Here is a 27,771-nt window from a genome sequence, read left to right as displayed (position 1 = left end):
AGGGAGACACTTTCAGACAAATGTAAATGATTCTGCTAGATATGGGGCATCATTCAAGCACATATCCCTTGATGGCTTTGTTTACAAGGAAGCCTACTCCATTTATGGACTTGTCACACTCTCCACTATATTATAATATATGCTCATCTTCGGTTTGGTGTTTTGCTTTCCATCTAACTTCACAGAGTCCCAGAATGTGCCATGTATAGTGTTCCAGCTCATGTGTCAACTCTTGGAGTCTTCCAATTTGCGCCAGAGTTCTAATGTTCCAGGTGGCGATGGCAATGCTGTCTCTCGCTCTGATTTTATGCATAGTACCAGTAGCACACTTGTCACCTCCGTCTTGGTGGACAACGGCAGGCGCGGTCCTTGTTGCTCGGGGCGACGACCGATCTGGTATTGTAAGCTCAGATTTGTCCAGCATTATCAGTGTGTCTTGGGCAAAAGTCGTCTGGCGGAGCCCATCCTTCTTCAGACCAAGGAGTTGCCAGAAGGGGATGTAGTACATCGTCCGGCTGCCTTAGGGTCTCCACTCTGGATTTTCTTATAGGGTTTACTCCCTTAGACTTTGGCTAACCAAAGCCGACCTGCAAGGCAGCAGGAGACTCGTGGATGGGCGGGTGCGTCCATTTCCATAGCAGATAAAGCATCTGCCACTTCCCCAGCTATTTATATATAATTGGTGTGAAATAGATCTATATTATATTATGCATATCTTAGATCTAAATTAGTTTCTATATATAAATTTTGTGTAGCTTTAACGCAAAACACTCCCATTTGTCCAAAACGCATATCTGTGACCCCCCTCCTTTAAGTTTTCCCCTGATGTCAGTCAACCTGCTACATCCCAGTCTTCTCCTGATACACACCCTATTTGCCCTGATATAGTTGGCAGGGTAAAATGATTGTGATCTCCTAACGTAGTCGTTAACAGTCTAAACGTCTATTTCACACCTATTATGTATAAACAGTTGTTAGCAATATAATGAGCAACAATCAACATGTTCTGAAATAGGAAATGAGCAATCAGGAAGAGGAAATTGGCCGTTCGCTTTACATTGTGCCTATAACTATAAACTATAAACCGTGACTTTAGGATGCTGCGCAGTAAACATGTGTCGAAATTGAGTTCGTGATGTGAATGCTGGTTGTTCCTTTGGGAGCAATTATCAGAGAAGCAAATAGGTTTGTGACCTTTCTTACGCTTGTCGAATCGCTCTCACAAATAACTCAACCATGTTCATTTTATGTCAATATCAAAAGTGATACCTTTTAATACCGAAATTTCCAAATAGTTTCCATGTGAAGTTTGCACGGTTGTGCAATAAAAGTGGGAAAAAGATAGTCTCCGCATGTTATAAATCTGGCAGGATATTTAAGACAATGATAATGGATTCAATTTTTTATTTAACTAAAAAATATTGCGTTTCCGATATTAGTGTTCCTTGTATTCATAGTTTATAAAATCAGAATTGCACTTGCGGCAAAACAACATTTCATTGCGGACATTATTAGAGAGCGTGTGAAGAATTAACTCCTACCGTCAACAGGCTGATTCCGCTGTTGATTCTCGACTCCGTTAGAAACGTAAGTACGTGTATTTGTATGTTTCATAAATAAAATATATCATGTATTATATGCGTTGTATCATTGATATGCTATATGATGTATAAATGTTATATTGATATCTATACTTGGGGAGCCTTGTTTCCGTTTAATGAACGTGTATACATCTCTCTCTCTCTCTGATTAGTTCCGATCTTTCACACATTGTCGCATGCGTTGTAATTATTCATTCAATATAAATTAGCTTGATTGATGAAACTGTGATGTCCAGTGGTTGAATATGGTTCGCACAAGAGGCAGGCTCAAACAAACGAGTGATCCAGTGCTTTATTAATTAGTTAGCATCGTCGCAACTTGATGAACACATGAGATATTACCACTGCTTGCTAATTGCATTGAGCAAATGACGGAGTGTTTTGATCATAGGTGGCCCTGGCAAAGTATCTGAAACGAGGGGTATCTAAATTGAATTTTATCACTCGTAAGTCACTGTGTTAACTAATAATTGATGGTGCAAAGTTATGGACAGTGTAAGGAACAATCCATACACATTCACTTTAATAACCGACTAGTTTGGGGTTGTGGCATGCGTTGCCTCCCTTGATGTTGGTTGAACTATTTGGTCTTGATATGTCTTTGATTTGTGTTCATATAGGTGATACTATTTTTTTTACCTTTGAAGGAGCTGCAGTCTCTTACCATTACGGGGTTGTCCTTATTTGGGGTGTTTGAAATGGTTAACCCATGAAATAATACCTGCAGATATGCAAACGTTAACAGCCTAAACCAAGAACTTAAGTAACCATGATAATGTCTCTCGACGTAAAGCCTCAAAAATGCATGCGTACATTACCAAACAGTCAAATGCATTCAACTGTGAGAAATTAAAAAGAAGGAATTTAATCCAAGTGATTTTCCAGATTATATTTTGGTTTCAGGAACATATAAAATGTGGGACTGTAGATCAGGTGGATGCTTAACAGAGGAGACATTTTAACCATATATACATGCATACATACATAGATACATACATACATACATAGAGACACACATACGTAGAGACACACATTCATAGATACATACATAGATACATACACACATACATACATATACACACACATACATACACACACACACACACATACATACATGCATGCATGCATGCATACATACATACATACATACATACATATGAACTTAGTGGCATTTAGAGGTATCTAATCTAAAATGCGATTTGGTGTGAAAAAGCGACTATTCTATGTACAACGTATATACTCATAATACTTCTTGGAAGTTATCCTGTCCCCTGGGTAATATATCAACAAGAAATAGTTTTTTTTTTAAAACTGAAAATTGATGTAGATGATTATATTCATTATTCAGACATTAAGCATATTTCATATCGGAGTTTCCAAGTGGTTTCGAAGTGAAGATCTCATGACTTTGCAATAAAAGCCTATAATAAATATTCGCTAGATTGCCCTATTCTGACAACGTATTCTAAGTCTTCATGCTGAATTTTATGGATGTACTGGTTACATGCGGAATAAATTACGTTCTTCATTGTAAATTATCGTGCAATATGATACAGACTCTATGTTGATAGCAGGCTTGTGCTAATACTCTAATTGCTGTACTCCGAAATATCAGACTGACCCATTCGACAGCCGATTCTCTCAGGTATATAGGACACAATCGTTAACACGTTATATAGTTTTGCAATTCTTTGTGTTTTAGACCTTCCATGTTATTGATCTGTCTATCTGGACTACGAGGAAACTTCTGAAAGAAAACGCTATTGAATATCATCATGCAGATGATCTTCTTCGGATTCCTCTTTATTGTCATAAAAAAAGCTGTTGTAACAGGTATGAACATACATATGTAAAATGAACCACTCATTCAAGCAATTACGTGAAAATGGGTCATAATATTCATGGTTGATGTGTTATATAAGTGATCTGGCCCTGGAAATGAACGGATCTTTTCATTAGAGTTTAATCATATGAACGTAGTGTCGCAGCAACCCATTTTGAGCTGGGGGTATGCTATTGAAAATTCCTAGTCAGTAACATGTTATGTCTGTGAATTTTACTGTGTACTCCACTTTCTATTATGTATCCGATAAGAAGCAAAAGTTAATTTTAAATTTGATTCTCTGGTTAATATATAATGAGTTATTGTTTTTTAATGATGAAAATGAGGTTACGGTGTGTAATGTTATTTAAAGTACATTTTTATGTTCCTATACGTCATCTGATATTGAAAACATATTTTTCTCAAACTAACCGATGTTAGTGAATTAATTCCGAACTGAGGTAATCATATATTACCTATAGGCACCAAAAATGAAACGGAAACCGAAATGAGATGAAGGCGTTAATAAGAAAGTTTCATTTTATATGTAGCTAGGAATGCTTTTTATTAAATTGTATTTTTTTGGTTTAGAGTTTTTGAATTTGAAAGTAAGCCACATAATATTTTAGTCCTCAAAAATTTTCTTTAGTTTATTTTTGGAGAAGATTACTTTGAGGTATTCTAGTATCGAATAACACATGTAGTTTAATGTTTAGTAGGAAAATTATATTGTGGAAAACTACTACTGTACATTACACAGAGCAAATGTTTCGACTTAAAAAGGTATGAAACTACTCTCAGGTTAATCTGGAATGATGCATATCATTGCAAGAACTGTTTCACACAGAATGTTGCACTTGTGTGTGCATTTTATGAGTAAGAGTGTCTCTATTGGATACACATAATTTAAAAATAAAACATTGTGTGGATTAATTTAGAAGTTCGAATACTATCGAGATCAATTACACTTGAGACCAGAACTTTAAATTGTAGGGATTGCTCATTTAGGTGAGCACTATACGAAAGTTTATTTTCTATCAGCTGCAGATATTCGGCTGATCAATGGTGGAAATCCCCTCGAAGGTAAACTTCAGCTATTGAAGGATGGCTTTTGGAGCTCTTTTTGTTATGACTATTGGCGCCCAGAGAACACAAAAGTAGCATGCAGAATGCTTACAAAAAAGTACGTTGATCTCTAATTATATAAAAGGTGTATCAAGACGCTATATTTATTTGCTTCCTACTTTAGTATCGTAGGGTGTAAATGCATTAAATAGTTTAGCGTCATTGTCTGTTCAAAATGACATTTATTGTCATTTTGAATTTACAATTGATTCGTATTTACTTTAGACACTATATGAAAAATGGCATATCCTATTTCATTCGATTTTATTTAACCATGGAAATTGTAACCTTCTGACTATATTTGTGAATACTGTAGTGTTCTTAAACTCCATATCATCAATCTATATTTGATAAAATTTAATATTTGTTGTTAAAACTATAAAAAGATTACTGTTTAAAAACAGTCAAAACATTGTAACTTTAATATCTGTTGTTGGAAATTTGTTCAATGTGAGAACAACCATGTATTATCTTATAAAACCCTATAATAAATAACATCCTCTTACCCAACATTGTAAATGTTTGCTAAAATGTAGAAGCCGAAAACATTGAAAGCAATATAAATGTACAATGTTGCAATATTTAATAACGAAACAAAAATGTTTGAATATAGAATTCATTGACGCAAACAACAGGATAAACGGTGCAAGTAAAATGGGCATGTAGGAGACTTACAAACCTTTAAGCTTCAAAGGTACTTACTACTGAAAGAAATTTAATTCCAACCTGAAGATTTAATAACAAAAACAACGAATCTAAGTTTTGACTAAGGTTATACTCTTTTTAGCGAAAGCTGTGTGTTACTCCAATATTTAGTCGTGCATTTGCGTCTTCCTTTTACCTCCTCCATGCAGATATCATCTAAACATTATAGCATAGAACGGTGCCCATAAATGGTCCCATTCTGTGGGACCTTCTTTAAAAATGTATATATGTGCCAGTCTGTGGCAACATCTTTAGAAATGTATACATGTGCCAGTCTGTGGTAACGTCTTTAGAAATGTACACATGTGCCTTTCTGAGGCAACGTCTTTAGAAACGTATACATGTGCCATTCTGTGGCAACGTCTTTAGAAATGTATACATGTGCCATTCTGTGGCACCGTCTTTAGAAATGTATACACGTGCTATTATGTGGCAACGTCTTTTGAAATGTATACATGTGCCATTATGTGGCAACGTCTTCAGAAATGTATACATGTGCCATTCTGTGGCAAAGTCTTTAGAAATGTATACATGTGCCATTCTGTGGTAACGTCTTTAGAAATGTATACATGTGCCATTCTGTGGCAACGTCTTTAGAAATGTATACATGTGCCATTCTGTGGAAACGTCTTTAGAAATGTATACATGTGCCATTATGTGGCAACGTTTTTAGAAATGTATACATGTGCCATTATGTGGCAACGTCTTTAGAAATGTATACATGTGCCATTATGTGGTAACGTCTTTAGAAATGTATACATGTGCCATTCTGTGGCAACGTCTTTAGAAATGTATACATGTGCCATTATGTGGGAACGTCTTTAGAAATGTATACATGTGCCATTCTGTGGCAACGTCTTTAGAAATGTATACATGTGCCATTATGTGGGAACGTCTTTAGAAATGTATACATGTGCCATTCTGTGGCAACATCTTTAGAAATGTATACATGTGCCATTCAGCTTATTACATGAGCATCACTGCTCTAATTCTAATTTTAAAAATGAGGGAACATCCACTAATTACATTTGCAATACTTTCTTCCGACAGAAATATAATATTTGTTTTCTATCCTTAATTATTGAGTTATAGATACTGAAACCGGTGTAGGTTAAGGGCATTATCATCATTTTCACACTCGACATGTACTAAGATGGATTTTTATTATATTTTCCTGTCGTATTTCATGAAATTCCTTATTAAAACGCGGTTCTTGTGATGAAACGAAATGAGTGTTTAAAACAAAATTCATTTATCTTGTAGTACTTACAGGCAAGATTATTCATACCAACGGTGGGAGGGTGATTGCATGTATAATGTTACCTGCTATGGCAACGAGCAAGCCATCTACGAATGCATGACGGGAGTTATCTACAAACGCTGTTTATCGAACGAGGCTGTCGCAGTTCGTTGTGGTAAGCGATTTAATATGAATGCGATCATAATATGATAAAACATATCTTAACGCTACGACATAGCGTTCTGTGATAGTGATGCTTTTATCTTCTTCACTCAACGCTCGTTGACTGCACACAAAATATGTTTCATATTTCAATGATAGTTATTAGAATTTTACGTCAGTGATTTGCATCCTTTTTTACGAGTATTTAAGGTCAATGAAACTATCACACTACAATTTCCCGTTTCATAGCATAAGAACATGTTGTTTTAATACAAGATTAAGTTGCCACACCATTCTAACATCAAGTTTGCATGTCTAAATATTTTTCCTAATTTTTTTGTAAGCCATTGCTCTTCAAGGAATAAGCACAGCGCTTAACAGTAACGCTACACCATTTCTGTAGGTATAAATTGATTACAAATATTATACATGTGCACATTCAGAACCAAGAACACTATCATTTGATTTGAATGTCATAAAGGAATATTAGAAAGTCTATGTTGATGTATTTTACGACACCGGCTTCCATACATATGCAAGTAAATTGACAAGAGTATAGAAACATAGTTTAGTCAACATCTAAGCGGGCAGTTAGTCATCTAAGCAAACAAGAGCCAGTTGTACATCAAAGTAGTTTCAGCAATTAAATATCAGCCTTATTTGCCATTTTTAGAATGAACATACATTTGTTTTTTCTTTGTCATTTTGGGACATGTTCGTGAAGAAAATATAATCCACAAATATAGAATAATGTTTCAGGCTATTTCTACTTAAGTTATCTTCAATCATGTGCGTGATGTTTCACTGTTTAAAAGGAACAATCACTTGAAGAAAGAGCCAGAAATTGACACGGCCACAACAAATGAAATAATTATATTTCCTCAAGACTTTCGTATGGTGTAACGAATCAGTCATTTTGAAAACGTTGATTATATAGAGAAAATCCTTTTTTATGTACTTGATTGACTGTCGAAATAATTTGAAAGGGGAGAGCATGAAATGCTGAAAAGGAATCAAATAAAAAACATTGCCAAATTGTGTAAATTATTTTTCTATTGTGTTTTGGTTTGGATAGAAAAGGTTCCTCAAACATAAATAAAGGTTGTGTGCTTCGTGCTCCATGTAAGGATATCCCACTCTTAAAGGTAATTTAAGGTATATTATCCGTACATCTCTCTCTCTCTCTCTCTCTCTCTCTCTCTCTTTCTCTCTCTCTCTCTCTCTCTCTCTCTCTCTCTATATATATATATATATATATATATATATATATATATACAATAGCACCAGTAACATGTTAGCTATAGTTTGTTCCGTGCACGAACCAAACCCATGCCGCGAGTAACTGACTTTCGCCTAGCTCTCATCCACCAGTGCTCGAATCCACACGGCCATGCGCGCATCCCCAACGAAGGATTTATAATGTCGAAAATACAGACTAGCTTGCGAGGCAAACGGAATTTAACGCTCAGCTACATGGGCAACTTTATAGAATCGTATTGAGAAATGCAAAGTATATATATTATGTTATAATTTTAAAGTGACTCATATATACCAACAGAGTGTGAGAGTTCAGTGTTTAATTTCTCGTGCTTAAACTTCATAATGCTCTTCGGATTTTGTTGCATTTCAGGTGCGGAAAAAATTAGCTCAAGTAGTCCAAGTCTTTCGGGTAAAGGCACGTATTCTACTTCCTTTTGGAATGAAGCCTGATTTTTGTATGAATGGATAACACAATGAGATAATTATGAAACAGATCAAGTTGACTGCTGTTAGAAAGGACATAATATAGTTGAAAAACACATTTGCAAAGTGTGATACCGTTCTCTCGTTCTAACGTTAAGACTGCATCTGAAAGTACATTTAGTTACAAAACCTACAAGATTATTGACATATAAAATTTCTCCCCATTAACACTAACCATGCATCGATCTATGAACACAACGCTTAGTTCAATAGTTAAATGCTTTTAATATACAAAGGTTGCACAATCTATCAGAGAATTCTATGTGCTAATGCAGTTCCCCATTGTTTCGTAGGATGAAAAAAATATAGACATAAAATTAGTGAGGTAATCAATGACTTGTTAAATACTAACTTCAAGTAAATATTTGTTCATTGAGCAATAGAACGTCCAATTTAGTAATCATGGTAAAAACTATCACCGATGATGCTAATTAAATGTGAAGGTAAACGTGATGAAATATGAATGAAAATAATCTAAAAATAGGGAAACATAATTTATTATATCATGTACGATATCCAACAATAAGACTGTTGGCAAAATGCACTTTAGTATAAACATGTGAAAGACACTATTGGACAATGAGGAAAATATACAACTTCCATATCAATATCTGAAAGAGGTACACTAGAGGAAACGTATAGATGTTTGCATGGGCATGATTGAAAATGTAACAAATCAAGAAAAGGACCCTAAACGGGTAATCAGAATATTTGGCAATTATGAGCGTCCGAAAAAAAATCAATCATATTTCATATGTTTCTCAAATGCACACAAAGCAAGGTAACATGGAACGATTTATTTTTTCAGTCCAATATTTAAGCATATGGAAAGCTCTTTTGTGTTATTTTGGGACGCGCGAGTAAAGCTCCACCAAACATCATAAACAGGAAAATAATTTTGAGCCGCATAGTTGGACGTGATGAAGTCTGCTCTGTTTCAGCCCTAAGGTCTACTGTTATTTATTAACGACACATTTATGTTTTGTTTCGTTTTAAGGTATTGGTGTCCGTCTAGTTGATGGCTACACTCAAAATGAAGGAAAGATTGAAATTCTCGTAAACGGAACATGGAAAAGCGTGGCTAATGCTAACAATTCCTGGGGAAACAAGGAGGCTAATGTTATTTGCAGAATGCTCGGATACAGGTATTCAATTCTCTAGCTAAAGATTAATCCATCCATACTAATCCGATATGTTATTAAATTAGCAGCTTAAAAGACGTTATAATCAGAAAAGATCGTTAGTACTTTCCATCTGTTGCAGATAACAAGGATTATATTCTAGGATTTATAATATATTCAGCTTGCTTTTTAATCAAAGAACAAAGCTGCAAAGCATCATTGTATCAAACTAATGAAAAAAGAGACAATCCGAGTACAGCAATTTGTGACTTGAATTTTATTATAAGGGTTGCTTGTACCTCTCAGAGAACGTATAGTCGATTAGAATTTACGTAACTATCTTTTAAATTGTTTTTTGTTGCAGAAGACCTACTGGAATGATACTTACTTTTTGATAAAACAATTGTCCATCCAATAGTTCATTATTTTCATAATCTTTGTGGACAATGTAAATATTAGGATAGTCAGAGTTACTTCATTGTAATATTGGTATGCATATTAGATTTAGTTTATATCTGATTTAATTTAATTGTTATTTCTTTGTTAGTTTTAATTTTTTATTCCATTACATGCTTTTGTAATGTAACTTTATTTACTGGATTTGATATTGGTCAGTTGTGACTAATTTTTTTATTCTTCAAAGTAAACCACTAATAATAGAAACTAATGTATTTAATGCTGACTTAGTTCCTGACCTTGATTCAGAACCAGTAAGGGTTTTAGTAAACAATGTTTTTATATTTTTTATTCTTTCAAGGCCATACTTGGAGTACGTGACAAATAACAGGTGTTTATTGTTACAAACGTTTGGTTTTCCCAGAAGGATGAACTCTTGACCTTAGTCCGCGAATCTGTTTTGCGTTGTAGTTAGATTTATTACTGGTATTTTGCGAAAGAATAGTCATTAGTGCCTTAACACTTGAGACGTATAGGTGTTTTATGTTGTGTCATGTTTGGGCTAATTATTTTATTTTCTTCAAATTATTCTGAAGAAAAGTGATTCTTATCCCTAGAAATACTAGTGCTCTAAATTAATTCTTGCACAAGGACATTTATCGAAATTTGTATAGAATTAAAAAAAAACTGTAACAATATTTTCTGTGATTCAACAAGAGACTGTTGACAATAAAACACTTTACAAGTTTCAAGAGACGTCATCGTTTTCCATTTTGGATTTCACCGGAATTCGATCTCAGTTTCATTTAGGACTTTTTAATAATATTACTTCTATTTTTTAATTCTTTGATTAATTTTGAATTTGATTCGTAAAACCGTAATTTCTTTTTCTCATTTTTACTTTGTTGTTCTAAAGAAATAAATTATTTGTTAAATTTTACAAAGCTTGTTGTTTTCACTTTTTTCTTGTTACGTTTTGTACGAGTCTAAATACGTAACAATATTGTAAGTAAAAATGAAAGACAATAAAAGCAGATCATAAAATCCCAGAATATTTGTATAATATATTGAAACTAAAGACTAAAAGACAAAAAGCACATTCAAAAGAACATGTTTTTAAAGATTACGATACTCATGCATATATTTTACCACTCTATGGTCTTAAACTAAGTAACAGACAAAAGCAAAATTCAAAACGTTTTGTAGAATTCAAAAAATCCTTAATTTCTCTGGAGCACAAATTGAAATATTAAGAAATTAAAGTATTGTGAATTAAATCCAAGATGGTCCTAAAATTTCTAGCACAATTCCAAAGGAATAGAGTGTTTCAAACGAATTCCAGTGGTGTTCTGAATGCATTTAAATCTTTTATGTGCAGATGTGCCAGAAACCTTGAATGTAATAGTGTGTTTGATGTGCCAGTGACTGGATCTATCTACATATCTATCTATCGATCTATCTATCCATTGGTCACTCTGTCTTGCTATTTATCTATTAGATTATTCACAATCAAGTGAAGAACATTTCATACTGGGATTATACTTTATAGGAGACTAAAAAAATTAAGAAAATTACATTTTCAATGAAATAAAATAAACCTTTATCAAACTGAAACGAAAAAGGAGTAAACATTAGTAGCATTAATTATGTATATACATTCAACATAATATCCTTGAGATGCAATATGTTTACCACTTTTCATCAAGTTACATATTCTCACATTTCAGCACTAACAACGCATCTGGCTTTCATGCACCCACACTAATTCACGTTCAGTGCACTGGAATCGAAACTTCAATTGAGCTTTGTTCTTTCAAGAAGGGACATTACTGTGAATTGGATAGGCATGTTTCTCTATATTGTAGTAAGTTTCGAAGATATAGCAATAGTTACTCTTCAAATCTCATAAACAGCTTGAAAGAAAGATTTATAGAAATTTTGATAAAACAAAACAGACATCCATCGCCTTCGAATCATACAGAGTATAACGTAGAATTCACAAATGCAGGCCTTTAGAATTCAAATTAAATGGCCAAGGGTCAAGTGATATTTTCATTCATTTAAAGGTATTTGTAGATAACGTTTACGTTACCAGTAGATTATTATGATACATTTTTTACAGAACACCGGTTAATGGGACATGGACAAAGTTACATTTTGCAGTGTGGTTTTAGCAATACGTGCTTCAAATATTCCTTTACATAGCCGGGCAGATAGTATTGTCATACTTGAAATACCATTTAGCAAGCCTCATGTTTACAACACCCATGTCTTAAGGAATGCATTATAATACTTTGTTACTTACCATTCTAGGCTGTATCGCCACGATGTGCAATGGCAGTACTACTTACTGTGATCTAACCCTTGGTACATGTGAACCAGGTTGGTTTTAAATTGTTTGTTATAACTTTTTATTTATAGTCAAGGTATTGTGCCTTTTCTGAATTATGGGGAAAGTGAGCAGAAATTATTTGGAATGACAATTATTTTATGAATCAAACTCTTAATTCGAAAAACAAATTAATTTAGGCTCATTTTAAACGCCTATTGCCCACTAACACAATCCTTGCATAAATTAGTATTTGAATCCTATTTCGAGGTGTTCATTATTTCAGAATATCTGATCATCAGCAGCATGTGCAAAACTTCTAAAACAAAGTATGAATATTTATAAGCCAATTATGGAGAAACTATTCAATAGTGTTAGTCTATCTTGCGATTGTATAGAACATTACATGTATATTCAAAATCGACTTCTCAGGCTATGTTTAATCCAGCCTAATTCACAAAATTTTACCGTTAACATAAATGAAGAGTTAGGCTGTCCATAATCGTCGATTGCATTAACCATCGTAGCTAACTTTCGGTTTGCTATCATGTGTGACGTTATATTAGAACAAACCGAAGGGCCTTTGATTTAGAAGTGTATTGATTGCACATTCAAATAAAACCAGGAGCTTTTGTGCAGTATATGTTCACAAATTATGGTCACAAGCAAAAAGTACCATGATCTTTGAACATGTAGTTTTGATGCTTTATTTGTCGATGCAAATACTATTCGGGTATAGTGAAGAAGAAAGAGGTCGAAAATAACCATCTTCCTATTATACGGTTTGAAAGACAAACATTTTAAAGATCTTTCCAAGGAGGTCATATTGATTGTTGTCTTTTTTTCCAAACATATTAAAAGTACTCATGTCATAAATCGTTCTAAACGACGAAATAAAGAATTTAGGCATGTCATATAGGTAAATTAGAGATCGAGAGAGAGATAGAGAGGAAAAGATGAGGAAGAGGAGGAGAAATAATGTCCTCCTCTTTTATAGTGGGGAGAAACGTAAACTGCAAATCATATCTTTTATAAACCTTTTTTAAAAGATTGATTACAAAGAAATAAGTATACAAAATATCAAACAAAACGTGTCGAATTATATTATGTAAAGAGAGAAAGGCCTGCATTTAAAGAATGCGAAGTCCACTTTGCACAATTTAAAGAACTCTGCTTGTTTTATTACCAGCCATTGTCAATATTGGTTAAGAAAACTAGAGATCAGATGAACTTTTTTCTGCGCATAGTGTCTTATATAATACAAAATATAAAGCACTCACCGAGATCCAGCATCAGAGTTATAAGACAAAGTGTGTTCTTACTTTCTCGCCATATTTATTATCATATCGATTTTGGCTTTGGTTTTTATCACAGTCCATAAATGATCATGTTGAATGTAGGTGCAACCCTATTTGTGTTATTTCCTTTAATTTCCACAAGACTACGAATTTATAACTTACGACAAATTCCCTGCACTATAGGGTGTGCTTTCGCAAGTTCTTTGTTTAAGTTTGTTGTCACGTCTGCATTCATATTAGGGGCAAGTTATACATGTTCCATCTCTTTGTAAAGGTCACGCTTCTAACACAGGCATTCATTAACTATACAGTATACGTGTATAATAGGAAAAAATATTGGGTTTTCATGTATTACCAGGAATGTAAACAGTTCTCTCACACACTATATTATAATAAAGCTAGATACATGGCTTTGAACCTATATAATTTTGGATGGTTTCTGAGTGTTTAGTTTTCGCCCTGACGTGTGAGGACTAGTTTGCAAGCAATTACATACCAAACTGGTAGTTTTAGTGTGAGCGCCACAGTGAATATGCTTCGTTTCTTATATGCATTTTACATGCTGTCAATCTCTCTCTCTCTCTCTCTTTATATATATATATATATATATATATATATATATATATATATATATATATATATATATATATATATATATATATATATATATATATATATATATAATGTGTTTCCAACATGTAACCCTAGTAACGACATAGATAGATATATAGGTAGATAGATAGTGCACACAATCTGGCAATAGCTAATCCTGGTAGTATGTGCAAATATTATACGCCTGCTTAAATGTTTCTTCCTGCAATTATTGTCTTACAATGTCAACACATTGTGACAATGATTTTGCAACTCTCCTAGAGAGCAGTGGTGAACATATTTTCAAGAAAGCACTTAAGATTAAAACAAATGGGGAAATCCGACAGACAATTTAACATTCAAGCAGATGTAATGTGGTCTTCAGTATATTGTTCGTCATTCACTCGAATCAGGATGTCAACAAATCAGCCACTACGTCATGGTGGCACGTGCAGCTGTACTCGGACAACCAACTTTAAGACGATTTTAACCAGACCAAAAACTAATAAAAGGTGTAACATTATCAATATAATATTAAGAAAACCATTTACACACTGTACACGTTTACAATTTATGAAGTCAAACCGTTATCAAACTATATACGTTACTGAATGCAAATGCTACTAGCTTTACTCCACAGTACAGGGGAACCACAAAAGGTACCGGAACTACTTTAACTACCTAGAAGCATTTGGGTAGAAAACAAAACTCTAAAAGGTACCTAAAAATAACAAGAACATCTTGTTACATTGTCAGATGTTGCAACGAGCACTACGGTATTATTATTTGAGACATGGTATATTGTTAGAGGTGGCAAAGAACGATACGGTATTATTAGTTGAGACATGGGTTTGGGAATAACGTATGAGGCTTTAAATATGCACAAAATGTAAGTCTTACGGTTTTTAATTATTGTTTAGTAAATACATGCTCTGGAATTGGCAAGCTAGATTGCATATTGTAAGTTGGCTATCATCTACGAGGACATATGGTTAAGTCATAAGACAATTCATGGCTTAATCATCTTTGGATCTTTACTTTGAAGTATGTTAAATCAAACATTCGTAAATGACTGCAGTAAATTAAACATTTTCAATTTATTTGTATTCATTACGTGTGTCTAGTTTTATTTTTTATTTCGTATTTATAGCATGCTCACCAGGTCGTTACCTGTCTGGATCCTACTGTCATGCTTGTAATGCAGGAACCTTCCAGCCTGCATCCAACCAGAATAGGTGTTATTTATGTTCCTTTGGTAATTATCAAAATTTGACAGGCCAAAGTTCTTGTAAACCCTGTCCGGTTGGAAAATACAGTAACATGGTAGGAAAAGCAGAATGCGATGCTTGTCCTCCTGGTACATACCAAAACCAAACAGGGCAAATGTCATGCAAACAATGCGATTTGGCAACTTACCAAAATATATCAGAGCAAGCTGCCTGCATGGTGTGTGAACCGGGAAGCTACCAAAATTCGACTGGGAAAACGGCATGCATTCCCTGTACAGAAGGCAAAACCACGATCGGACCAGGATCTATCAACCAATACGAGTGTAACAAAAGTAAGACTTTCTGATACATTTTAAGCAATACATTAACGAATTCAATGATAATTGATATCTCATGAAATTAATTTCACTCAGTGTTTAGTAGAATTTTGTCCACATCTTGAAAAGTATAAAGTAATATACAAAACGACAGAAATATACCTTAGTAGATGGTTGTATTAGATATTAAGATCTCAGATTAGAACATGAAATAGGAACCAAATCATGAAAAATTCTGTACAATTCCAAGGCGTATCGTCTAATTGATAAGCTAATCCAGAGAGTCACCCTTCTAACCAATTTGTGCTTAAAAGTAGGCAAAAAATGTTGGTTTTGTTAATCAATTAGCTATGTTTGGGGTGTGTTTTTAATGTATTGCTTCTTATTTATCAGCTACCTATCTATTAAACCTTAAATCTAAAATACATGTATCTGTGTCTTCATTGTATCTTGCTATCTTTCTTTTTTCTTTTTTTCCTATCTGTGTCTCTGCCTCAGTATATATAGTATGTCCCTCTCTGGTTTTTCATGTTAGTTTTAATCCCTGTACAGTGTCTCTCATTTGTATCTAAGACCACTTGTTTTGTTTATGACACAATCATTAATCGCTCCACAACAATTTCAAAATGAAGTATAGTCACAAAAATTGAGCATTGCTTTTTAGAAATACATTGTACCGCCATGAAAATTATTTGTTTGTGTTCAGTTGAGAACTTAGCAAACGCTGGAGCTAATCGAAGCAGGCTTGGACTATTCCGCCAACGATCGGCACAACATCCAGGAAATACTATAATATTAGCCTGTGCATCATGCGTGTATTTCGGTTTCGAAAAGACGTCATGCGCAAGTCGCAGATCATCACATTGTTCGACTGGAATGATGTATGTGTGGACGAAACATTCCCAAGTTTCTTTACCTAAGCATAAACTCCTACGTCACATTTTCTTAATTGGACGCAGCCAATAATTCCGTAAATGTATCGTAGTGTTTTCGACATGGTTCTATTTAGGCTAGTGTACTTCAACAGGTTGCTTAGTTTTCCATATTTTCTAGCGACTGGAGCCTCATATGACAAAAGTAACCGATGCCAATGATATCTTCAGCATGGAAACTTTGATTGCTGACTTGTACCGTGACGGAACTCGTAAATTAGAAGTAATGTGAGAAATAATTTGCTTCCAACCAAAGGAAACAAGAAATTCGATGCAGTAGTCTGCCTCACCACAACACTTTCTTTCTACTGTTTCTTTTAAAATATGTAATGTGTCATAGTCATTGCGGATACGTCCATTACAACTGGATATATTGTCGAATGCACAAAGTATATTCTTCAAATGAAGCTCACTTGTGGGACACATTTCAGAGAAACGTGAATGTAGCTTGTGAATCCCTTTGAGTTGATTGATAGTTATCTGTTTGATTATAGTGTGCAGAAGAGATAGTGACAGATGGTCCATGAATTTCTTAAAAACTGATAATACGGCATTTTAATGAAACAAACCGACATGCTGCATGAAAAATATTAATGGAGAACAATAATTATTGTGTTTTTATAAAGCCAAACTCGTGTTGTATCAAGCAAACGGATGGTGCAGTGCATATAGTATGGAGTGGCACTCTCTATAAGTCAATCACGTTTACTCTTCTTGAAGTCATTTAACCGTATTCACAGAAACAGAAGTGAAAAAAATCAGTAAACAATTTTTAAAAATAAGCTCAATTATTATAAATATGTCAGTAGACCGAAACTCGATAATAAAAATTTGGTTCGGATTAACAAACGGAAAAGACACTGTCGTATATTTACTCTTTAATTACTTATAAAGCAGACAATTATCGTTGAGGGTGTTGAAATGTTATTTGCTTTTAGGGCAACGAGATGACCGTCGCCAGCAGACCAACTTTGAAATCTTCATAATTGGGGCCACACTTCTAGCTGTTGCAATCAGTTTCGATATAATATCATGCGCAATACTTCTGCGGCGGATGAGCTGGGACAATATTAAAGACAGAAACACGTGAGACTTTTTGAAGAAATTTTCGACAGTGTTTGAACATATTTGTTTTTTTCTGCAGGTTTTGAACATAACCGTAGTCCGATACTCCGAAGTTAATAAGTTCAGTATCGGACTAATGCATTTAATAATTTCGGTAAATCGTCTATTTCCACAACAACATCCCCTTGTATATTTCTTTTGCTGTTAGAAGTTCATTTATGAGCATATAAAACTGTAATGGTGAGAATATCGTTGAAATCTAATGTGTCCTCTATATTATAACATAGGAAATGTCCTTCTGTAGTATTTGTTTTTACATTTGGGTTAGATTTTTCTTCCCAAAAGTAATGCAAAGTAAATCCAAGAAGATTAGCGTTTCAATCATTTTGATCACTTTGAAGAAAACGTGTAATTGCTTGTAGTATTGTCTTTTCATAATATTTAAGTACAGCTTATTGTTTTATGTGAAACATTAATACTTTCACATAAGGTAAATCATTATCATTTAGGGCGGGGTGGGTAGGTAGCAGCAATCATGTAGGACATTACGATTGTAAATTTCTTTTACTAAGTAGCGCACATGTTTACATGCTTTTAATTCTTTACTAGAATCTTCTTTAAGGCTGATAAAGTCATTTATTATTATTATTGTTGTTATTATTATTATTATTATTATTATAATTATTATTATTATTATTATTATTATTATTATTGTTGTTGTTATTATTATTATTATTATTATAATTATTATTATTATTATTATTATTATTGTTGTTATTATTATTATTATTATTATTATTATTATTATTATTATTATTATTCACCTTCCTATAGTCGTGATAAAAGGAATCATGATAAGTCTTATTCGGTTTTTTTGCATGATGCTTATTAACTGGAATATTTGATGTCAACTTCTACTTTAAATATTCAAAAGCTGTGCGATCATTTGTTACTTTTTATTTGAAACGCCAATATAAACTGAAGAAACCCAAAATGTAGAATCAACTGCAGCATCCGTAAATTACAAAATAGGATATGTTGCAATTTAAAAATTGTAATCGTACTGATTTTCGGGACTTTATACTTGCTAGTCTCTTTGCAGAGAAATTAATCTATCATCTCTCAAGCAGAATGAATTTGGGAGCCAAAAGTCCATTAGACATGACACGTTGAATCCCTATCGTAGCCCAGACATGAAAGTCAGCAAAAGGGTACGTAAATACCTAATAATAAAAGGTAATAACAAATGACGATTACCTTGGAAGAATCACATTAGACTATAAATTTGATATATTCTTTTGTAAGTGTTAGTGAGGAAATCAGTTTTGTGCTAATTGTTTAAATAAATAGATGCTTCCTTTCTGACTCTAGAGGAAACAAGCTGTTCTAAATTAACATTGGATCATTCCAGGTATACGAGAATGCTGCACTCCATGCACGCCATGAAAGTTTGGACCAGGAATCAGAACAGTTTCAAGTCTACGCTAATACCGTCGATATGTATGATGTCATCAGTGAAGATTAAAGAGTTTAACTATACATCAACATCAAGATAGTGAATGTTATTATGTTTAACGGGTCGAATTCAAACTGTTTTAAGCTGAGCAATCTATTTGTGCATTTTGTCTGTGAGGTGGTTATGTGTTGAAGTGACAGTTTTGGAGAAGAGAACATTCCACTTTCTAATATTCTTGTTTTACTATCCAGCCAAAAAATGAACTATCTTTATAAGGGTCTTCGCAGACTCCCAGAACCAATATGGCAGCTAAGGTACGAGACACACTCTCATAATATGGAAATGGATTAGCAAATGAAAGGCCCAGTGCTCGCTCTATGCAACAGTTAAATGACATTAAAGATTATAAGGGACTGCCTGATCAATATAAACTAAAATCAGGATGGATCATACTTGTCCAGTTTCATCGTGTTTGGTTTTTGTTAAGTCTATTTCGCGCGTGGTCATATTTTCTTCAGGCCTTTTGGTTTTTTTTTGTAGTTTCAAAAACAAATTGTGTTATTATAATTTCAAATGTGTTTGCTAGCATTTATTATAAAACGTTTCTGAGTCAATGTCATTAAAAAAGGAAGAGATCGAGGAATATAGATCTTATATATGGATTATATTATAGTTTATGTATTATGAGTCTTTATATACTACCCTTCTAGTGTACTTGTATCAATATTTTCAATAAAAAGTAGTTCTATATTTTTGGCATCTCGGATTTTATGAGAATGCATTATTTACAACAGGTAGAATTTGCTGAGTTGTGTAGTAAAGCTAAACCTAGTAATTACCAAAGAGTGTCTAACTGTAGCAAACTTTTGTCAACTTCATGTAGGCACAAATGATTGTCAAATTTCAATAGCTAGGAAACAAAAGAATACTCAATAACATATGTATTTCGCAACGTTATTGAACAAACAATCTTATGGTCACCACATATTTATTTTTTATAATAAAATTATTATTATTTATACATATGTTTGTCAGTATTTGCCCAGAGTTATTTATTTCCTGATCTATCGTTGCTCGTTTCTTAATAAATGTATAGTCATTAAGAATTTTCATGGGTCACTTTACAAACGGGTTTATCGACTTTAACCCATAATGTGTAGTCTGAGTGAGACTAAATGATAACTAGAAAAAATATATGTAATTCATCCGACAACATTGCAGTTAGTCGTTAATTATGGAGTAAGCCTTTGGTCTTCCTGCCAAACAGACCACTTAACCGCAAAGTGACCATGCCTAATAACTACACGTCGATAGCAACAGCAAATACCTAGTACATAATTTCATTGTTATCTACATTCGAAAGAAACAATGCGTTAATAAGATTTATATGCGTTATGGTAGTTCATGACAAACCAGCAGTTAGGTCGCATTGACCAAGTTCCAAACGTTTTATCTTTTAACTTCAAATTTGGCAAAACGGCAACAAATTTAAAATGTGGAAACTGCCGATAGACATTCTTGTTGTCTACTTGTCAGCAAGCGCCTTTCGTATTTAATCATTCACAAATAAGACTGCATTTTTCTTGTCAACTGCAAGCATTTTTTATAATTGGTTTCATTATCATTGCATCTTTAATCTTGTGTTGATAAGTTTCATTTACAGAAATTAATATCTTGTAGCATTAATATTGATATCCTTATCGTTTCGTACGTGTAAAGTTTGTCGAGTATATCGTGCATGTATAATAGAAATTAACATATAATGGTTTTCTATCATATTAAATACATAAAGTGCCTTGAGGAAACTTAAAAGATTCTCCAGCAAAGATCGTTGACGCCATTCAATGGTGCCAGCATATTCGTTGCCCTAAAATGCTTCTGAATAAGAGAATGTGGGTTTAAACATCGTACCGCACTGTTTAATAAATTTGGCATGCTGAAAACCATGATTTATAGGCATTGTGATGAACACGTTCTTAGCTTGGAATGCAGAATAAGCCTTTATGGAATTGTCTACATTAATTTATGTTTAATATATATTTCAATACATTTATACGATAATGGTTCTATTTTGTCACTCTTACGAAACCATTTCTCATTACTACTAAGGAAATAGTGATTACGAGAAATAGTAAGCCTGGTTTTGAAACATCCATTGTTATTTAAATCATCATAATAACATTTGATTGTTTCTGTAGTGATCTAACATTATCACCAACATTTGCAAAATCATATGCGTATAAAATAATAAACATTCTGAAAGCATTTATCAAATTTAAAGACAATTACTTTCAGACTGTTCTATTTCATTGACCAAGTCTTTGATAAAAAGACTGAAAAAAGACTACCTGATGAATATCCGCATCTGGTTTAGATATTGCAAATAAGGCATCCTGTATGTGAGAAATCGCATGTTTTAACGCAGGAGTAACGGTTGGTATACATTGAAATTCAGACCTTCAAAGCAATTTACTATTATACCATTGCATATCTGACAAATTCTTAAATTTATTTGGCTGATATTGCCAAATGCCTTTGAAATGACAACAAAAGATAAACTCTATCTTTCATGTTTTCTTTTCATCGTTAATGTTTAACGGAGTACATTATGATTTGCTGAACTGGATTGATTTGATTCCTTACTATGAATAAAATGACTATTCGTTGCTGAAACAGAAAGATCGAAACTGTGTGGAGTTCAAATGAAATAGTATGGAACAGGACATAAAATCCGTATATGCCGAAACGTTAAACTACGGTAAATAGGAAAATTTCAAAAGTGTTTAGTACAGAACATTATCCGTTCGATAACTGATTCCTTCGGACTGAAAATTAAACATAAAGTTTGTTTCCTAGACCTGAGTCATCTAATACATACATACATACATACATACATACATACATACATACATACATACATACATACATATGGTCATGGAATTATGTATCATCATTTAATTTATAATATAATATATATTTAGGTCGTTTGAGAGTATAAAGTTATATTTTATATTCAATGGTTAGCCATATCGTAAAAAGTACATATATATTCGGTCGTAAGAGTTCAGTTCATGACGATCCTGTTCTCAGGTGAAATACAAACTAAGCGAGTGGAGAGTGATACACGAGTAATGAATATGGGTCGCGTCAACAAGAGTGGGAATCCAAAGTTCAATTGCCCGTGGGAAACTTGAATGCGTGTTGGGTTTGCTTTGTTCTTTTACCCAAGGTCAACCCCCTAGACATTGCAGGAAATCGATGAGATCATCCGAGATTTTATTTTATTTGAAAATATTCAGGATTTGGTTTTAAAAATATTTTCAAGATTTAAATTTTTGAATTTTTCATGTTTCAGAATATTGTTTGTTGATGATTGAAATTCATGATTAGAAATTCATTGTTTGAAATTTTAGTATTCTCTGGTATTTAGAATTAATAGCTGAGAATTAATAGTGAAACTAAGATGTTTTCACTCTGACATTCAAAGTAGAAAACTGTATAGCCGGTCCTACCCATGAGTAATTAGGGACTCATAAATTGACGTTTTCTTTAAACTTGCTAAACATTGTAATCTTGCTGAGGTGAAGCCTTTCAAGAAGAAATAAACAAACAAAAAAAGGAATCTCTTGATAGTTTATTTTGTGATCCAGAACGTTTGCGATAATAATGTTTATGGATAGAGAAAGATCACTCCATCTGGTTTGAGCAGGAGATCAAGTAAAATAAAGTTAAGACTTCAGTTTCGGCAAGAAATGCTAAAGAAGTTTGATAAGGAGAGAGAGAGAGAAAGAGAGAGAAAGAGAGAGAGAGAGAGATAGAGGCAATACAGTAAAAGGATTAGGGAAATACATAAAAGGAAGTAGGAGAGATAATCTTTAAGGTTTAGACCTTTCGTAGGACATACTGTCCTCAGACTATGGAGGAGCATGAGAAGGAAATGTAAATGCGAAGGGAAAAAGAGAGGTTAAATAATTTGGATTTATTGAAGGAGATGGAGTTAGAGTACATAAAACGAATGCAGGACCAAATGCAAATGTCACTGAACGCTTTAGGTTCGGGTCCGTTGGTCGAGCAAGGAAGCTGAGTTATAAAATCTTCTGCTTGAGAAAGAAAAAGATCTGATGATGACACACACATAGGTTGCAGAGTTCAAGAAATGTGTCAGTACTAATGTTAAAACTTACCTTAATGAGGAAGGGGTTGAAGCTTTAGAAAAAAGAACCTAGTACTGCTGATGATTGTTCACTAATTCATAAGGTTGCTCTCAACAGATTTTACTTAAGAAACCATTTCAGTCTCGTTTGAGTACTTGCAAACCTCAAACTGGTATATCTGTGAAGAACCAAAGTTCCGATAAGATGGATGACAAACCCTTATCTCTCTAAAGTGCTCTTGTAAGAGGAAAGGACAAGGCATTTCTGATTATTATAGTGTTAAATATAGTCAACATAATTATAACGGAGCAGATGCAAATGCGCATGCTTCTGAGAGGTCAAGGTTGAGTATTGGAAGAGATATTTGTGTGGGGGCTAGTATACCTCAGTATGACTTTGTTATACAGAAATACGAAAAATTCATGTCAAAGGATTCAGCGTCACTTGTTGGTATCTCAATATCACTTGTTTTTGATTTAGGTCAGGCTACCATAAGTAAGATATTAGAAGACACACGAGATTCTTAGAGTTCATTAAATAATTTGCACTTTTCTGATGAGTGTCCTAGTGAAAATGTTCTAATACAGGGATTAAATTGCCGATTTGTTAATAGTTCTCTCCAATGTGTTCAATTACCTTCAGACTTACTTCTGGGACTAGAGATTAAAGGAGCGCAAACATCTTCTCCCGGTGGGCGTTCATATTTACTAGGTAATGACCTAGTTGGAAATAACGTCGGCGCCAATCTAATTGTAACTGACAAACATTGTGTGGATCAACGAGCTGTTCCCATAGAAGTAGAAATTTCTTGTTTATTTCTAGCTCACTAAGTTACTTGAGCTTTGGCAAAGCATGTTCGTGAGCCTGAAGTTGTTGAATAGGATGTTATTCCTTTAGCGGAGACCTTTTTGGGTCAGGCTTTAAATTAGGTGACTTTTCCTCAACGTTAGTTAGGTCAGTCAGGAAGTATTTATCAAAGTGATACTCCTTTGGCTAAACATTGTCTTAAATCTAATCAGGGTGATAACACCAGTCACTAGTTATCTTAAAGGAAGAAGATCGAGATATATCCTGTTTGTTTCATAGGGATACACGTGAAACTGAAACCACACAAGAAGGAACTGGTTCCTTCTAGAATATTGGGGTTCTTATGGGGAATTGGATGCCTTTCGAGGTTCCCGCTGGTGACGAGTGTTCATTTAGCTATCAAATTGTTGTTCCTACCTCATATCATTAGGAAATCGTTAGTCTATACTTTGAAACGCCGTTGTCTGGTGGTTTAGGAGTAAATAAGACGTATCACAAGATCTTACATTATTTTTATTGACCGAAACATAAAAGGTGATTTTTCTAGGTTTTGCAGACCTTGTCATCCATGTCAAATGGTAGAAAGAAGCCCAATCAGAAGATACAAAAAGCCCATATGTCACCTATTCTTGCGTTTGACGATCCATTTAGAAGAGAAATGGTAGATTGTGTTTGTCCCTCACAAAGTTAGACAACCAAAATGCGTTAATGATTATGTATGCGTTCACAAGTTTTCCAAAAGCTATTCCTTTGAGGAACATTAAACCAGAGAGCGTAATTGTAGCTTTCTTAATTTGTGGGGTTCTTTTTACACGTTGTGGCCTTTAGAGAGATACAGGAAAAAAAACAAACAGACAAAGGTGTTTAGTTTTTGTTGTTTCTTGTAAAGGAATCTGTTCGAGGTTCTCTACATAGTTAGTAGTTTGGTCCGAATAAGGTTAGGAAGAAAGTTAGTGATCAACCCAACCTCCTATCTCTCTCCCTCCATTCCTCTCTCGATACCTACCTATATACATACAAACATGCATGATATGACCCATACTGGCAACTCAGATCGATACTAACATGTATCTAATTTGACAAGAAGTACAAGCCATTCGAGAAATCAATTAAAAATTCACACGAGGATAGTCCACTCACTGGCCTTGTTGGGACGAATTATCAAGTGTCAATTTAAAAGGCATGACTTTTGCATAACAACTATGTCGTTACACGAAGTAACTAGGTCCTAAAATCTTTTATCATGAAAATTGAAACACATTGAAATTGAAACAAATTGGTCATGTTGGTTGTAGGTTACTTTCATTGTTGTATATATATATATATATATATATATATATATATATATATATATATATATATATATATATATATATATATATATATATATATATATATATATATATATATATATCTATATCTATATATATATATATATATATATATATATATATATCTATCTATATATATATATATATATATATATATATATATATATATATATATATATATATATATATATATATATATATATATTTATATATATATGAAGACAAGTGCATTCATGTGTACATAAGTACATACACTTAGAAAGGTTGACGGAAGCTGGATTAATAGCAGCTACGTCGATTTGTCTTGACCAGATAAACAAACATATTTGGTATGCAGCTTTGCATTCTTGACGGGTTCTAAACAACAGGGTCGTATGTGTGTACCTACAGCTTTATTATTCACACCTCTCGTTTGTCAATGATGAGGGCCTAATTTAGCTAACATTAAAAGAAAGCATATATTCATATAAAGTGATATCCAGTTGCAAACTATTTGAATCATGTTTCGTTTTACAGATTAGATTAAGCGCGGCCACGTAATATTTACAAGAAAGGTTCAAAATTCAAGTGGAGTTTCTTGTTTCAGGAAGACGACCTCTCGAGTTATATATTATCTTCACTGATTCATATATAATGCAGCGTAATATAAAATGTACATTGCTTGTCTGATTATAAAGGCTAGTATATACCAGCCTAAAACAGCTTAACCGACGTTTGAAACAGACGTCATAGCTTTGTTGAATGATCATGGTTGGTGTCATATCAGAAGTATTGAGTTATCGATTTATTGTTTACATTGCTTTATATGTAGTGGCAGCAGATAAACAAGACCTGAGAAAGAGCGATTCCATATACCATATTTTGTGACTCCTTACTGATTACAAGTTATCTAAGACGCCAAGCATTCACTGTGTCGAGCTCAGGACTTCGCTGATACAGACAAGGCAGCTGTCAACAGGTTTGTCAAATTACATGCAAATAATATTTAATATTTCTGGATGGTGTGGGGTGGAGTTGCATATATCATTTGTTGCTTGTCAATACTTTTGGCAAATATCAGTTTGATTAAACTCGGAATGTATTGTACATTGTAATCATGGTAAATATAAACAGACTAATTAAGCATTATGCGGTTGCGAATACGATATGACTTCTAATGAACCCAGTGAGGTCTAAAAATGAAGTTGATGAATTGTGAAATAACAGATGCAAGGTTTCCATAATTTACATAATTAATGCTTGTATACATTTGTATACGTTTGAACGCTTAATTTAGTTTACAACATTTTAATTACCGGTTACATCTAGCAATCAAGATCATTTAAAAATTGCATTTTACTATTTCAATATTTGTACCGTTTTATCACATCTTATTCAGTAATGTATAATTAATCATTAAGTCAAGTTCTAAAATATCATCATCTGGTCAGAAAAGTTTAACATATGCTATTCCTGTGAATAATGATATCAGCATAAATAGTTCTCATTAGCTTGATTTTGGGTTGTGGTCGGGGAATAGAAGTTAAAATGCGTTCGTGATCTACCGGTTCATTACTGGGTTAACCACCGTACTCTATCTTAAATCACAAACAGGGGTTCTTCGAGACATTTTATGTTCGACGTTTTAATACGACAAGCAGTAATTGTTAGTTCCTTTGTTTGTCACGTCAAATAACATTTTTCTAGGAACCATTATATTGTAGAAAAAATGCGAGGGAGAGAAACAAAAAATGCAATATAAAAGATTATTTTATTATTTTTAATCAATCATTTCAATATATAAATCAGACTTATAGCCATTTTGAGAAACAATCATTCCATATAAGGGGAATGACATCGCCAAATCTTGCACATTTCTGAAGCAGACTGTAGAAAAACTACGATTCCATTCGCTTTAATTATTTAAGACCTTTCCATTTCAAACAATATCATCTATAGGAGGCAATATGTCAACCACACTCTTTTGTGTCAGATTGTGCATGATAGATTTGTTACTTAAACTTGGAAAATATCTTGTAAAATATATGATTCAACCAGTTTACCTCCGAAGATCATATCTTTCTACCACAGAGATGGCATTTCTGGAGATAAACTGCTTAAATCAGACATATTAAAATAATCTACTATTTTAAAAAAAAAAAGATCCATGTCTTCCAAATTTCTAGAGTTTAAAATGTGTACAGATTACCACTATAAATAGAATACAGTAGTTATTCTAATACAAGATTCCTTATAAATAAAACGCATCCCCCTTGTGTTCCACTAGTTAGAAATTCCTACCTTATCAAGGCTTATAGAACCGTATATATCCGTTATGATATATCCCATAATTGAAACAGTGTATGCG

At 33.5% G+C, this 27,771-nt stretch overlaps 2 protein-coding genes across 6 annotated transcripts in view; both read left to right on the top strand.

Moving 5' to 3' along the window:
* Positions 1–1,077: 1,077 nt before the first annotated feature.
* Positions 1,078–20,150, top strand: LOC149771210 (uncharacterized). 4 transcript variants are annotated; one of them, XM_089948726.1, is made up of 12 exons: positions 1,078–1,185; positions 3,304–3,434; positions 4,465–4,606; positions 6,517–6,668; positions 8,286–8,324; positions 9,396–9,543; positions 11,643–11,779; positions 12,229–12,297; positions 15,284–15,694; positions 17,550–17,697; positions 18,779–18,887; positions 19,088–20,150. In XM_089948726.1, exons 2-12 carry the CDS (start codon positions 3,377–3,379, stop codon positions 19,199–19,201), a joined length of 1,527 nt encoding a protein of 508 aa, XP_089804852.1. In that variant the 5' UTR covers positions 1,078–1,185; positions 3,304–3,376; the 3' UTR covers positions 19,202–20,150. The 4 variants fall into 4 exon arrangements, with proteins under 4 accessions (XP_089804852.1, XP_089804850.1, XP_089804853.1 ...); XM_089948724.1 differs by having other exon boundaries at positions 8,286–8,330; XM_089948725.1 differs by lacking the exon at positions 1,078–1,185 and adding an exon at positions 1,198–1,587 and having other exon boundaries at positions 8,286–8,330.
* Positions 20,151–25,961: 5,811 nt separating this feature from the next.
* Positions 25,962–27,771, top strand: part of LOC149771209 (lysyl oxidase homolog 2-like) — a 30,076-nt gene continuing 28,266 nt past the window's right edge. The window contains exon 1 of one of the 2 annotated variants that reach the window (XM_089948734.1): positions 25,962–26,382. The gene's annotated coding sequence lies outside the window, so the exon portion shown is untranslated. The remainder of the gene's footprint in view (positions 26,383–27,771) is intronic. The other variant, XM_089948733.1, reaches the window with a different exon arrangement.

Source organism: Sinohyriopsis cumingii, unplaced genomic scaffold, assembly GCF_028554795.1.
Source record: "Sinohyriopsis cumingii isolate HCF-2022 unplaced genomic scaffold, ASM2855479v2 utg002039l, whole genome shotgun sequence".
Taxonomy (NCBI): Eukaryota; Metazoa; Mollusca; class Bivalvia; order Unionida; family Unionidae; genus Sinohyriopsis; species Sinohyriopsis cumingii.
This window is presented reverse-complemented; position numbering and strand designations above follow the sequence as displayed.

Excerpts from the sequence above, each read along its gene's own strand:
- LOC149771210 (XM_089948724.1), top strand. The coding sequence starts at position 3,377 with ATGCAGATGATCTTCTTCGGATTCCTCTTTATTGTCATAAAAAAAGCT. Across the intron at positions 9,544-11,642 it reads TGCAGAATGCTCGGATACAG|CACTAACAACGCATCTGGCT; the intron begins GTATTCAATTCT and ends CTCACATTTCAG. Across the intron at positions 18,888-19,087 it reads ACATGAAAGTCAGCAAAAGG|GTATACGAGAATGCTGCACT; the intron begins GTACGTAAATAC and ends GGATCATTCCAG.